This window comes from Panthera tigris, chromosome F2 (genome assembly GCF_018350195.1).
Source record: "Panthera tigris isolate Pti1 chromosome F2, P.tigris_Pti1_mat1.1, whole genome shotgun sequence".
NCBI classification, from domain to species: domain Eukaryota; kingdom Metazoa; phylum Chordata; class Mammalia; order Carnivora; family Felidae; genus Panthera; species Panthera tigris.
In genome coordinates this window covers 61680275-61695885 of record NC_056676.1, presented here as the reverse complement: position 1 = coordinate 61695885, position 15611 = coordinate 61680275, and the positions used below count along the sequence as shown (strand labels likewise).

The 15611-nt window shown below is 42.3% G+C and overlaps 1 protein-coding gene across 1 annotated transcript in view; it reads left to right on the top strand.

Moving 5' to 3' along the window:
• SAMD12 (sterile alpha motif domain containing 12) overlaps positions 1 to 11844 on the top strand; it is a 378717-nt gene extending 366873 nt beyond the window's left edge. The window contains exon 5 of the mRNA XM_042973076.1: positions 11258 to 11844. Within this exon, the coding sequence (XP_042829010.1) occupies positions 11258 to 11280 (23 nt within the window). The 3' untranslated portion in view covers positions 11281 to 11844. The remainder of the gene's footprint in view (positions 1 to 11257) is intronic.
• The last annotated feature ends 3767 nt before the right edge of the window (positions 11845 to 15611 follow it).

The following is a 15611-nucleotide window of genomic DNA, read 5'->3' as shown; positions in this document are numbered from 1 at the left end:
GAACGGTTTGCATGTGTTCCTGCATTCCAGGCCAAAACCCACAGTGAAGAAATAACCTTGGAGCCTGTCTTCAGAGTCCTGCTCCATGTACCCAAGGTGAAAGTGCCTGTAACAAAAGAATTACTTCTTATAAGACTTCTGACTTGGTTTTTGCCAACTCAAAAGGGTTTATGTAAACGAGATAATCTTCTGCACTTCAGAATGTTTATAAAGCCTTTCCTAATTACACTATTTTGTTTATAGAATGATTCTGGAGAACAGAGGGGAAACCTTGAGCCCTTGCTACAGAAAGCAGGAAGGGGAGGGTGGGAATCAGTATAAATTTACAATAGGATTGAGGGGAATCTGTGGTTTCCCCTGGTTTTTAGGGTTTTTTTTCTTTCTTTCAGAAACCTTTTTCCTAAATTTTTCAGTCTGTTTTCTACTCTACAAAGCTGTTTTCCAATATGGTGGCCACTAGGCACAGGTGACCATTTAAATCTAAAAGAATTGCAATTAAATAAAATTTGGGGTACCTGGGTGGCTCAGTCGGTTAAGTGCCTGACTTCAGCTCAGGTCATGATCTCACAGTCCATGAATTCAAGCCCCACATCGGGGTCTGTGCTGACAGCTCAGAGCCTGGAGCCTGCTTTGGATTCTGTGTCTCTCTCTGTCTGTCTCTCTCTCTCTCCCTCCCTGCCCCTCCCCCACTTGCACTCTCTCTCTCTCTCTCTCTTTCTCTCTCAAAAATAAATAAACATGAAAACATTTTAATTAAATAAAATTCAAAGTTTAGTTTCCTCCAGGCACTAGCCACATGTCAAGTGCTCAATGGCCACATGTGGCTAATGGCTGCCATATTGGACAAAGCAGATATAGAACATCTGTATCACTGCAGAAGCCTCCACTGGGCAGTGCTGCTCTGCATTAAGAACTCTGTGGCCTTGCTACTCGAAATGTGGTCCATGGACCAGTATCAGTATAGCCTGAGAGTTTGTTAGACCCGCATGATCAGCATTTTAACAAGATACCCAGGTGACTCATATGCACATTAAAATTTGAGAAGTACTGCTGTAAAATACCCTTCCACTCTAAGCTTCTGTTTGGTGAAATCCATCATTGTTATCAGCTTTATATGTTCATATTTATTTAGCTTGTGTGGCATGAATTCAAAAAGACACTTGCCCCCATGCAAAAAGAGGAAAAATAAGTATACTTTGTGTACTCCTTTAACGTTTATTTATTTTTGAGACAGAGAGACAGAGCATGAACGGGGGAGGGTCAGAAAGAGGGAGACACAGAATCTGAAAGCAGGCTCCAGGCTCTGAGCTGTCAGCACAGAGCCCGACGCGGGGCTCGAACTCACAGACCGCGAGATCATGACCTGAGCCAAAGTCGGCTGCTCAACCGACTGAGCCACCCAGGCGCCCCTGTATACTCCTTTAAAAGCATGCTTTTCTTGGGGCTCCTGGGTGGCTCAGTCAGTTAAGCACCCAACTTCAGCTCAGGTCGTGATCTTGCAGTTCATGGGTTCGAGCCCCACCTCAGGCTCTGCGCTGACAGCTCAGAGCCTGGAGCCTGCTTTGGATTCTGTGTGTTTTCCTTCCCTGTGGCCCTCCCCCACTCACACTCTTTCTCTCAAAAATAAGCGTTTTTAAAAAAGTGTGCTTTCTTCTTTCTCTTGGAAAAGCTGCAGGATCTGGAGAGTTTTTTTGGACATGTTTTTCTGAAGTTGTGAATCTAATAGAATATTTTTCCAATGAAGAAGCTATTGCACTGGTCCAAACAGAGGCCTTTGAGATTAAAGAAGGGTTAACTAGACAAAGAAGGAAATAGATAAACTTCAAAAAAAAAAAAAAAAAAAAAAAAAAGGAAAAGGAACTTGACTTACTCATTTGGCAAACACAAAGGGCACCCTGCTCTGTGAGTGAGTGAGGTGGGAAGCAGAAGCAATGGGAGAAATTAGGAAACAGTCCTTCAGAATATAATCTGCCAACCTGTCTGACATTGTAGAGATGGGAGGGAATTTTAAAGGCAACTTGGATCAAACTTCAAGGCATATTTTTATGATCTCCCATGAGATTCGTTGTTGTTTGTGCCAGTGGACACAGTTTTCTTCTGGAAGGCTCTGTGGGCTTTTAGAGTGGCTGTTGGAATTTAATGACTTGAAATGCTTACCTATGTCCAGTGCTGAGAATGGAATCACTGGATTGCCTCCTCCTAATTGGCTGTCCAAACGCATCCCTGCGGGGAGCATCTAGCCTGATGATACTTTCTCCCAGAAAGACATCAAATCATATTCATGTGGTGCAAGATGGCAGCCACTGTGGTCAGCAGTTCTAGTTCAGAATGGCCATAAAGCTGGGTGAGGTGTTGCCATTTTCCTGGGGAAACCATGCCCTGAGACTGATCCTGATAGGTGTCCTGGTTTTTCAGAGAGTCTTCACGGAGTTCAGATGCTTGTATACGTTGAAATTTCTCAACCAGTTCTCATTAGAGAACAATATTATGTTGCCCAAATAAATTCTGCCTCTACTTTAAGTAAGTGCTAATGTTACTCAGGTAGCTTAGCCATTATATTTATTCAACAAACATTTCAAGAACACTTTTGATATTCTAGACATTCTTCTACACCCTGCAGAAGGAGAAGATGACATATTCTTTGCCTGAAGAAGCCTGGGGTTGGGAGCGAATGGTTCTTAAAGAGTGCTCCTCAGACTAGCAACATTGGGGTCCCTTGCAAGCTTGTTAGAAATGCACGTTTACAGACCTACTCCAGACCTACTAAATCAGATTCTTTCCATTCAGGGCTCAAAATCTATGCCCTACCCATCTCCCCAGGGGATTTCTAAACACAGTAAAGTGTGAGAAGCATTTTTATAGACAAAGACTGTAAAATTGTCTATATTTATAGACAAAGACATCATCAGGTGGTTCTAATACAGTATGACAAGTACAATGATATAGATATGAAACTCCTCCAGCCCTGAAGGCCCGAAGGCAATGTTGGGCATTTAGTAAGTACTCAATGGAATAAATGTTACTTGCTTGCTTGATTAATTGATGCATGCATCAGCCTGTAAATAATACTGGAATGATAGAGCATGCCTAAGTTTCCAGGACTGTGAGTGGGTTGAATGGCTTGCTTAGGCTTCACTGCTCTTTTCTTGTCCCATTCTAAAAGCCAATATTTGGATCACTGCATTGTATTATATCCAAGATTCTTGGTATTTTATTATGTGAACTGAACAAGACTAAACCAAATTTCCCCACAGTCTACACACTTTTCTCTGTCTGAAGGACAAATAACTACTATTTAAGTACTGGGGAAAAGGCATAGATGCTTCCATGGACTTAGGCCATGCTGATCTCGTGAGAATCACTGTACCATTTGTAAACAGAGAGCTTTGCAGACCTCCCCCTGGACATTTGCAATCAGTGGAAATGCAGAGAGTCTGGACAAAAATAAAATTTTAAGACGCTCTTTAAGATGAATCCAATGCAGTCAAGTTTGAGAACCTCTGGCTGAAATGTCAGAGTTCTCAAACCTTGAAGTGCAGAAACTAAATTTTACCCATAGGACCTAGAGTTAGGAGAGGGACAGCTTACACACAAGTGCATTCCTTCTCTCATTCACTGTGTGTGTGTGCGGTGATCCAGCTTCATCTCATGGACCCTCTAAAACCCCAGAGAGAGGTGACAATCCAAGCCAATGAGGACTGCAAAGCCAACTGCAGAAAGACTCTTAAAGTATCGGGAGCCAATCACATTCTAATTGAACCAATAAAACTGAGGGCTGAGAGGATGGGGAATGGAGGCCAAAGCCTTCCTATCCCAACTAGGTAGAAATGCTTACCTGAATATGTTCCCATGGGGCTTTGGGGCTGCACATTTCCTGCTTAGCACTTCCATAATCAATAGGCCCCTGACACGTTATAACCAGATCAAGGGTCATAGGCTGGCCTAAAGTATAGCCCGTGTTAGTTCATTTATCCCTCCAAGCCTAACTTCCTTCATCTGTGGAGTGAAGTCACGATATCTACCTCCTCAAGTTGCTTCACAGTGGACACAGGTTCTTAGCATGATGCTAGGGCATGTAGTAAGTACTTGGTTAATAATAGTGCTTACTATTATGGTCATTGTCATCTACAGACTCTGTGTTAGTGTTCTCCAGAGAAACAGTAAGAGACCTTGCTTCTTCAACAGGAGATATATCAATGTATCTATATCTACCCATCTCTAGTTATTGAAAGACAGACAAATCTATCTATCTAGAGAGAGAAAGTGCACACGGGTCAGAGAGATGTCAGGGAGAGAGATAAAGGAATTGTCTCACATAATTATGGAGGCTAAGAAGGCCCAAGGTCTACAAGCTGGACACCTGGGAAAGCTGATGGTGTAAGTTTCAGTCCAAGTCTGACTCCAAGTCCAAAGACAGAAGACCAGTGTCCTAACTCAAAGACAGACATAGAGAGTGAATTCTCCCTTACTTGGCTGTTTTTTTTGTTTTTTGGGTTTTTTTTAGAAAAGCATTTCTTTCTTTCTTTTTTTCTTTTCATTTTTTTAAATTCCAGTATAGTTAACATACAGTGTTATATTAGTTTCAGGTGCACAGTATAGTGATTCAACAATTCTATACATGACTCAGTGCTCATCATGATAAATGTACTCCTCACCCCCTTCACCTAGTTCACCCATCCCCCACCCACAACCCCTCTGGCAACCACCAATTTGTTCTCTGTAGTGAAGAGTCTGGTTTTTGGTTTGTCTCTTTTTGTTCATTTGTTTAGTTTCTTAAATTCCACATATAAGTGAAATCATATGGTATTTGTCTTTCTCTGACTGATGTATGTCACTTAGCAGCATACTCTCTGGCTCCATCTGTGTTGTTGCAGATGGCAAGATTTCATTCTTTCTCCTGGCTGAGGCTTACTCAGCCTTTTGTTCAACTCAGGCCTTCAGTTGATTGGATGGGGACCACCCACATTAGAGACAGCAATGTACGGTACTCACTCTACTGATGCAGATGTTCATCTCATCCAGAAACACCCTCATGGACATACTCAGGATAATGTTTAGCCAAATATCAGGGTACTCTGTGGCCCGGTCCGGTGGACACAAAAGTTACCCATAACAGCACCATTGTCATTTCCGGTTTACTAGGGTTTATGAGAAGCTGCAAGCTAGTTCGTATGCATCATCTGTTCTATTGCCCTTCACCCAGGTCCTCTGCCAGCCTGATACTCATTTTGTCCAAGATTCAGACCTTGATTTTCACGCAGTCAGGGGGGTATAGTTAATTTCTTAATCATACTCTCAGGGGCCAAAGACCCCCCAAACAATAGGGAAGCAGGCAGTGGCAGAAAGGAACCTCATGAAATGGAGAAGGCATATGAGCTCTCCCACCAAAGGACTTGTGGTAGAGTTTAGCTTTATCGCCACATAAATCCTCTTCTGTCCTTCTTTTATCTCCTGACTTCTCCCCTATGTGCTAACTAATTAAGTGTGCATACCTGTTTAAATCATCCACTCTTGATTCTTATGATGGTATGCCTGTGAGGGTTCTAAAAGTTAGAAATAATTTAGTATTAGAGGTTTTGATTACATTGAATATAAAATAAAACAAGCAAATGATGAATAGAAGGAGTGAGGTTTGAGCTCAGCCTTATTTCCTGTACACACAACGGGCACACTTAAGTTGGTTTTTATCTTGGCCTATTTCGGGAGTGATATATTTGGCTCACAACGAGGAAGAGAAGATAAACAAGGACCTGTATCCTCTAAACCAACCTCAGTAGCTGGATAATTCTTTGATGGGGGATGGGGCGTCTGTCCTAGGCAATTCTAGGATGCTTAGTAGGGTCTCTGGCCTCTACCCCCCAGTTGCAGTAATACTCCCCTAGTTGTGACAATCAAAAATGTCTTTTGACGGTGCAGATATCTCTTTGGGGAGGCTGGGGGTGGGGGAACTGTACACAGTTGAAGACTACTGCTCTAAACATAGGAAAGATTTCAGACTGTTAAATAGAAATGTACTAACTTTCTCTATTTATGGTACTTTATGTATAGGGTGATGAGCATTCTTTTATACAAACACAGCTACTTGCTTTCCTGCATTCCTGTTGGGAGTTAAAGAATTTGCTTTCCTAACATGTTTTTGTTTTTTGTTTTTTTTGAGAGAGAGAGAGAGAGAGAGAGCGAGCACAAGTTGGGGAGAGGGGCAGAGGGAGAAAGAGGGAGAGAGAAAATCTTAAGCAGTTTCCACACTAAGCATGGGCTCAATCTCACGACTATGAGATCATGGCCTGAGTGGAAATCAAGAGTCAGACACTTAACCAACTGAGTCACCCAAGCACCCCCTTATGTTTCTTATTGAGTCAGGAAAGCATTGTGGTAAGAGCAGATCCAGGTTCTAGTCTTGGCCCTAGACCTTCTAGTGTTATGACTGTGAGGAGTTAATGAACCTGGCCTCATTTTTTCCAGGTCTATTTTAAGAAGATCATACAATTCAGGCCTCAGAGATGGTGGTAAGGATCCAATGAGTGACTGCCTATAAAACTTCCGTTGGCCCATTGTAGCTGCTCAACAAATGTTAGTTTTGCTTGTTATTTCCATAATGGAGGGGCAACTGTGGACTTCACTCCTTTGGAGTGTGCATCTCACATCTGACATAAATAGCCCCACCTCAAAATGCAAAGTCCTCAAACTTGAGTCACATAAAAGACACTTTCACATAGAGGATATGGCCCCTTTATTTATTTATTATGGCTCTCCCTTTTGAATGGAAAACCCTAAACACCTTCTAAGAAACTATCTTATTTCCTTCCCTCAGCCCATGAGAGGTAAGGCTGCCTATACACAGTATCTTTTCTCCTTCCCTAAAGACACGAATCCCATCAGCCCCTTGATGCTGGAGTAGGGAAAGGTGGAGCTGGACACACTCAGTCCCAGATCTGTTCTTTGATTCCTGTGCCAAGCTGACCATTGCCTCCCGGGCCCCTTCCTGCCTTTGAAGTGAAATCTCCTTATCATGGAACCGTCTGTCATTGTCTGCACTAATCTGGGGGAGAGTAGAAGCCAGAGTGTGTTGACTGTGGCCTTGGCAGGCAAGAAGAGTGTTATCTTTCTCCTGGAGGGTGCAAAGGCTTGACCCCTGGGCATGGTGTTTCTTTTAACTGCCCCCAGCTGTGGCATTAGAACCTTGCCTTGCCCTATTTGTATTTCTTGTTTCTCTAAGGAATTTTGGGAATTTGTGGTAATAATAATAATAAATAGTAGCCATCACTCAGCAGATATTTACTATTTGCCAAACACCATGCAAGGTGCTTTTTCTATGAGCCCATTTTATCATTCCAGCAACCCATTTTAAAATGATCACCATTTTAAAAGTAAAGAAATTGAAGGTTGGGGAAATCAATGTTTTCAACATCATATAGCTGGTAAGTGGCAAGCCTGGGATGTCAGCCCAGATCTGCCTGATTCCAGAGCCCATGCCCTTAATCACTGGACTTAAATGCTTCTCTACTTTTCCCAAACTCTGGAGGCATTGGACATAAGAGGTGGTTAGTTCCCAGAATACCTGAATAGTAATGTTGACCCTCAAACAGAGATCTGAGGAAGAACCCTTCACAATATGTTAGTTGCAAATCCATACATAGCCAGCACATACATAAAGCACATGTGGCTTTAGCTCTTAGATGGCAAGAAAAGAATTAGAACAATTGCCCTCTCCATATGCAGACTTGAGCTACAGGACTAAATCTCCTATAAAATTAAGCATTGAATTAAATTGAAAAGAAAAGAAGAGAAGAGAAGAGAACTCTTTTTCTCCAACATCATTCATTTCTTCATTAATTTTACTATTCATTAAGCACTTCCTATACACAGGGCACTGCACTTTGCACTAGGAAGACACACACTAAAAAGCCATGATATCAGCCTCAAGAAATTTAGGAGAGATGGATACATTAAAATAAAGTGTTCATGGTGGGTTTGGTGATAAAGGTTTCAGATGCCATGCTGGCTGATAGGGGGAAGTTGTCAGCTGTATCAAGGGGAAAGGAGACTTTGTAAAGAATGTGCCACAAGACCACAAGGTGGTTTTGGAAGACGGAGGGGTAGGTGTTCACTAGTGTCAGAGGGCATGCAAAGAAGGCATCCTAGGCAGGAGGAAAGGCTGAGCAAAGGCTCGAACGCTCAGTGTGTATGAGGAGCTGGAAGGAATCTGGGATGGCTGAAGCCTGGGGGATGGCACCCAAAAAGAGCACCATCTGGAAGATCACGAACTGCCACTTTACATTCTGACCTCAGGTAGCTCTTCTGTACCTGAAGACATGATTCCAGCTGCAGATAACAAAACTCTAGGGCAAAGGGATGACAGCAGAGTCCATCACTGTACATCTGTGATAGAAAACCAGTGGTTCAAGCCTGACCCGAGGCCAATACCTTTCACATGCAGCCTGAGTAAACAGAGGCCTCTTGCTCCCACATAAAGCCCAACTCAATGTGGTGACACAGTCAAGTGAAAGACAACTCACTGTGAAAGCATCAAGGAGCAATGAATTCCTTACTCTTCCGTGGAAAGATGGTCAAGGGGGCATTACGCCATAGCACGCGCTTCTCATTGGCCATCCGTTTGCCAAAGGCCCAGTTCCCACTGCTGCCATCTAAGTTCTCTGTCTCACTTCCTAAACCCTCACTTGGTATCTCTGTGAACTCTACGTCTGCCTCTGTCAGTGTTTTACAAGAGTACCTCTCTGCTCTTCCTATCATCTGTCTGTGTAACATAAATTAAGTCTTCAATTTTCTTCCATGCCCAGCAGGGCCCTTTATAGTGCTGACTGGGCCGATGGATAAACACAGAATCCTACTTAGGAGAGAGGAGAATGGGGAAGGCTACGAATATTTACACTTTATATATGTGTCCCTGTCACTCCTGCATGTCGCTAGACTGGGACATACCTAAGTCTGAGCACAGGTTCAATCCTCACAAACTGTGTGGCTTTGGTTCTGGGCCTCAATTTCCTTATCCATAAAATGGGGGATATTCCTACCTATCCTAAGAAGTGAACTGAGGAACCACAGGTGAAAGAGTTGTGAAGTACAGTGGGCTCAGCTTATGTTAGTGTTTATAAGATTATTACAGATCTTGACACATCTGCTTTCCATCATCTGTTAGAAGTTCATGTGGAAAACATGGTTATTTGGAAGAATAGCAACTGTGATAAGCCTAGTTCTCAACTCTTGATTCAGGGTTCAATGTATAGTGATTAATTGGAATTCACTATTATCTTTATTCACTTTTAAATTTTATTTTATGGTCATTCATAGGAATACTTTTCCAAGGTCACATGTTTTTCCAGAGTGGATTTTAGAAGTCTCAAAAGGCTGGTGTACTGTGTCAGGTTCCCAGAAATTCCCTAGGCTGCCCTTTTCCCTCGCAGGTTGACCTGGGTAGAAGATTTTTATTCATGTTGGTTTCTGTTCGCCCCCTTCCATATTACTAGAGTGTTATCTCTCTTTTTTTAAGGTTTATTTATTAATTTTGAGACAGAGCATGTGTGAGCGGGGGAGGGGCAGAGACAGAAGGAGAGAATCCCACAGGGCTTGAACCCACAAATCATGAGCCAAAATCAAGAATCAGACACGTAACCAACTGAACCATCCAGGTTCCCCTAGAGTGTTATCTCTTAATGAAACTGCAAAGTAGTTATTTTTGAGGTAGTATTAGTATGAGTACGGATGCTTTCATTAGTCACTGCTCGTGGGTCACATCTGCATTCTTGTGAACCTAATTTTTGGTGTTTTGCAAAATACTTAAGATAACAATAATAAAAATCCTAGCGTTTTCTTCCTTTCACTTAGAGTTCTTTTCTATGCATATGTGTAAGTTTTATAGTGTAGTATATCATAACTGTTTACCATGTAGCTACATAATCATCATAATTATTACTTTAATAGCCATATAAGCATCTATCCTGCTAATGCACCATCATTTACTTAACCTGCATTTTCAACAATGGAAGACTCATTTCCCAATTTTTCCACTATTATAAATAATCTCTGGGTTGTATATTTGTGCATATAGTTTCTATCGTTTTTTGGAGATTGTTTCCTTAGGATACACTCCTTGAATGGGAACGGTGAGTCAAAGAATGTGAATTTTTAATAGTTTTTAAATAAATTGACATTATTTTTCCAGTTTACAATGCCATCAGCAATTTATTAGTATTCTACTTTCATTGCAACCTTATCAGTAGTGTGTATTATTTTATATTTAGTATGCTTAAATAGTACCTTACTTTTGTTTTTGCATTTTCTCAAAAACAGTAAGTTGTAATCAAACGTGCTTATAAATTTTGCGTTCTCTCATTATTTTGAAAAGCCAGTTTTAAAAACTAGGTCAGTTTTCTTCTTTTTTTTTAACATCAAGAATTCTTGCTATTTTTCTCTTCCAATGCCCAATAGTTTTGTGTATTAAATAAAGCTAATGTTGATATTTTTCTGAACAAGACATTCCATGGCACTCTCATATTAACTAATAAATGAGGACCTCCATATAAGGAACTATAGGGAGGACTCAGATAAAATAAAAGGAACATTATAAAATAAAAAATTACAAAACCCAGGAAGAGATCTGCACCAGCATTCCCAAAGTCAAAAGCAAGATTGCAGTGCAGGTAGTTTAATCTCTGGTCAGACTTTGACAACTTTCTCTGTCTCTTCTCTGACTTGCTCAGCTAGTCTCACTTTTCAACTAGCAAGCTCAGGAGCTCCAGCCATATTGCTTCCTTCTAGGTTTTATCCCAGGAAATCTCCCTGATAAATAAAACCACCATTATGCCCTACTCACACACACACACACACACACACACACACACACACACACACACACACAAATGCCTTCACACCACTCCCAGTCTTATCCTGTTCCAGATCAGGTAACTTCATGAAGCTCTATAATGTATGAAATGGTTTCTCAAACCACAGACTATCGAGGGATGAATGCCAGCTCCAGAGATTTGATTTTGCCCTGCCTTCCAGGCAACTTCGCCTGTCCCCGAGATGGATGTTTTCCATACTCTGCCAAATGGTAGAAGGACCATTCCAAGAGCCATCATAAATTTGTCCTGCAGTTGAGTAACTATTAGATCTGTTAGAGCTTTCTCTTCGACCTAAAGGATGTTAGAGTTTGTTTGAGTAGGATAATTGCTTCATACCAGTATCTGGGAACATAAAGAAATGACTCACCGCGTTTTTCCCCTTTTTCCTCTTGCAGCCTCAACCGAGGGTTCTCCATAAACGTGGTTAGCCTTCCAAGCTGCTGTCCTGCCAGTTGATATGAACATGGCCTGTTCCTCACAGAAAGACTAACTCATGGCACCTGCCAGAAGATATCCATGGAGCATTGACAGATTAACCAGATTAACTGAAAAAAAACACCCATTCAGTCAAGATTATGGGCTTTGGAAAATCTTAGTTTGCTGTGGATTTTTAAATGAGGTGCATAATATACAGTGCCAACTTGTTCCAAGTGGTCATTGGCAGACCATTAGCTGGAAAATTGCTTCCAGTTTTCATCACTGTGCATAACTCAAGCTCCCTTTGGGGGCTGTCTGTGCCCTTCACTAGAAGTCCTATTTTAGCATGGCAACTACTGGATTATTTTATTATGTGTGCAGATGGCATGATATGTTAGAAAAAAATCACAGCAGTTCTGCAATGTCAGTGGAAGTGTTCACGATACTCTGCCCTGGTAGGAATGTAAACACGTCTTGGTTATGTTAGTTATGACGTCGAAAGGTATTCTGTCCAACTCTTAAGCACTTTATATGAGAAAACTACGCCAAAAGGAATCAGCACGTTCTGTACCTATGGGAAAACAAGTATCCTCTCTCTCTTTTTTTTTTTTTTTTTATAAATCTTGTCCTCTTTCTGGCTCAGACTGTCCAAGACAAACTCCACCCCTAGCATATGGCAGTCATTTGTGGTAGATTGGTGTATATATGGCCACAATACTGTTAGGCTTAACCTGTTGACACTTCAGTGAACCAATTGGATTTCTTGTAGCTCTAGAGGGAAGGAGAAGGGGGCTGGTGGTTGAAACATCTTAGTTCTTGGTTCCTGGTACCCAGGCACAACTTAGCACATGCACATACAGATAAACACAGGGGGGCTTGTATGTGGCCAGTGTATATATTCTGTCCTATAGAAGAATGTTTTCAAGAACAAAAGGAGATGGCCATTTAATCAAAGACCATGGTGGGTTGAGGGTAAGGGTGGCAGAATGCCGTTTTCCTGTGTGGTCTGACTTTACAACTTGAGAAGGCTTTCTAGGTCAAGTTTAAATCACAGCTCTCTGAAGAGGAAAAACAGCAAGTGTCCCCCTGTGTGCCTAAAGAAGGAAAAGGGCCCAATCCACACTAGGTTCCTACCTCAGTAGAGAACCTACTAGTCCCTTTTTAATCCTTTCTGGGATTATATCCACAATTAATTCTTTTTTTTACGATGTCTTACAACAAAGCACACTATTGCTTGTCTTTGGGCATTAGAGAAATGTCCACATTGACTGACCTTACGTAATGCTTTCGCTTTCCTTTCCCCTGAAAATATAAACTTGGCTGAATCAAAAATTCAGCAAATATGTTCTGTGTACCCACAATCCCAATCTGGGACTGATAAGCACTGGAGGCTTTTCTTTAAATATATATAACAACTCTGGGACCCTGCCAGCACAAGGAAGTTTGGCATCTTAGGGGGTCTCCATACACGCGCTCACGGTCTGCTCTCCCCCGGGGGCCTCAGGAAATGCACAGCACTTTGGAAAACGCTCCCCGTCCCCACTGAGATTTGGAAAGCTGACAGGGGAAGGGAAAGAGAGCCAAATGTGATTTGGGTGAGTCACCTCATAGGATGACTCACCCCAACCTGTCAGGCTGTATTGTCAAAGAAGGGGGCTTCCAAGAGGGAACTCAGAGGGATTTCAGTCACCAACAAGTTCTGGCCTCTCGATGGGTCAGCCCAGGACCACCAGGCCCTCACAGACCCTAATTCTTCACAAATCCAGAATTACGAGGCCAAACCCTGTTGCCAATGCCCCTGGGGAGAACATTCCAATCTCTACTGCCCACCTCTTGAATTTCACTTCCAACAGCAGGGCTTCCTTCTTCTTTCCTTTATCCAGCACACGTTTGTTGAGCACCTACTGTGTGCCAAACATTGTGTTGGGGTAACAACAGGGTACAAGGCCGGCTCCCCATGTCGTTCTGAGACAATATCTCCTCCTCCCAAACCCTGTCCCTGTCCCAGCTTTTCCACAATGAAAACAGAATTCAAGCAGCATTCACCTCCTGCCAGAGGGACCTCAGAAAATGCACATGGCAGCAGGCAGTTCCCTTGCCTGAGGAAGTAGACAGTGGAAGAAGAGGTAGTGGACAGCATCGGGACACATATTTGGATCCTTGTGCACAGCCTGCCCTTCCAGGGCCCGGACTTTGCTGGTTAGGGCTTCCCCCAAACAGCTTTTAATTCCTTTCCTTGATAGTCACCCTGGTCACCTGTATTCCCATCCTTTACATAGGCACAACCGTTCATTGTTACGCTGGATTCTCTAAAGCTCCAATTCTAAACTTAGTCTTGGGGACACAGAAGAGGACCTGCTGAATCCAAAAGAACTACCAGCTGCTGAAATAGTGTAGCTGGGAATTTGTTGGTTCACTAATTGAGGGTCGTTCGGAGTCGACCCTTTAGTTGTTACAGGTAACAACCTTGGAAAACTGGACATACTTTATGGTGCAGGTGGTCATCCAGTGATGCTGGTTCATCCTTGCTTTGGCTTTTGCAAAACGTGTTCTGAACAATTAAATAAGTAGAGTTTCCTAGCTTTTTTTTTTTTCAGTCAGAAGTGTGCTGACAAATTTTTAAAAGGTGATGGCTAAGGGTGGAGATGGGAGAAGGCAAAGCTGAAGTCAATGAAAGAACCCAGTTGAAAATGGCTTCTCTATAAATGCCTTAATTCCTGGTGTATCACATATTTGCGTAGTAACTGTGACTGTTTTCCAAACTGTTAGCCTCATTTTGCAGTCTTTGGCAGGGATAGTTTTGGAAACATGGAGGCATAAAATCTGAGCAGTTACTTGCTAAACCAGCAAAATGGAGAACCGACTTCATTCACAGCCTTTAGGTTCTTTGTTCCGTGTTAAGCCACGATTTCTGGTTGTTACTTCCTCCTGTGCTGTACCTTATTCCCAAGATGTATGTTGGAGATTTTACCTCCCAGAAGTTCAGGAATGGCTGTGGGGAGTTTTGTTTAGTAGGCAGCGGGAGACCAGGAGGTAAGGGATAAATATTTTGATGTCTAAGGGCTATAAACTGTTGATGCTTAACTTTTCCTTTTACTTAAACCTGTGCGACACCTTTTATTGAAAGGCTGACACCCACACTTGAGCAGGAAAGACACTCTTGGGAAGGAACAGAAATGAATAATTATCAGACTCTCTGGGGTGCCAAGGGGATTAGCTTGTACCAGCTTGAGAACTGAATTTGAGATGCAGAGCATCGGTGGTTCTGCTAGGGTGAAAAGCAAATCACTTCTGTAGTTGAAGACATACCTAGAGGACAGAGATCCTACAAACTTCCCTATGGATGATGGCCACCTGCAGACCCCTGCACGGGCTCTGTGAGCTGTGTCGCTGCACATGGGGCTTCTACCTGCAGAATGGAGGAAGCAGCCCTGAGTTCTCTCCAAAGTCACTTCTCGGTTGCTCAGAGGTTAACGGTCCTTAGTTCTGAGGGAATTCTGCCATTTTTAACACTCAAGGGGAAAAGGAGTATCAACCTTACTGAAAATATAACCTAAGGATAGAAACCTCCAATGGATTATGGATTTACCCCAGTGTTACTTGCAAATGCTTTCTTTGTCTGCAAATGTCACCTGATTGATTTTGAATGGGAACTACAAAAGTCTCTCTGAAGAAAAGTTTAGAAGACTCCCTTTACCCAAACCTCCTCTCCCCGGTGCATTAGCAGCTTTATTCTTGGTGATGTTTTCCTCTATATTCTTTAGAGTAATTTTGTTGCTTGACAACTAGACTTAAGACTGCCGTAGACTCTTTTTAAAAATCTAATCTTTGAAAATGACATAAATTCTTTTATGTCTTAAAGGCTGTTTTTATTCACCTCTCCCACAACCCCCTCCACCTCACTTTCTTTTTTTTTTTTTTTCTTTTAATCTCTTCTTTTAACAAAATTTCTTGGGTAGATTTTGAGTATTCTCTAAAGAACACAAACAGAAAACCTTAGCCGTCCCCCTTTTCCCCACTACTGACTAATAATTCCTTCTTATGCTTGATCTTGGTGAAGGCTTGCTGCCCAAACAGCAGTGGATGTGAATTCACATCTCCAGGGAGTGACTGGTCAAAGCTGCTAATCAAAACTGAACCCGTGAGATTATGAGCAAGGACAGACCAGGAGATGCTTCTGCTCAGGGCACAGCTGGGGACTCTATTTCAAAGACAAACAGGTCCTGCTCCTTTGTTTTTTTAGATCTGCATCTAATCCTGTGGCCAGAGAAATGTCTTATGAATTCTGCTTTGTCAATGTGCACGATTTCTGGCACCACTGCATAGCTTCCA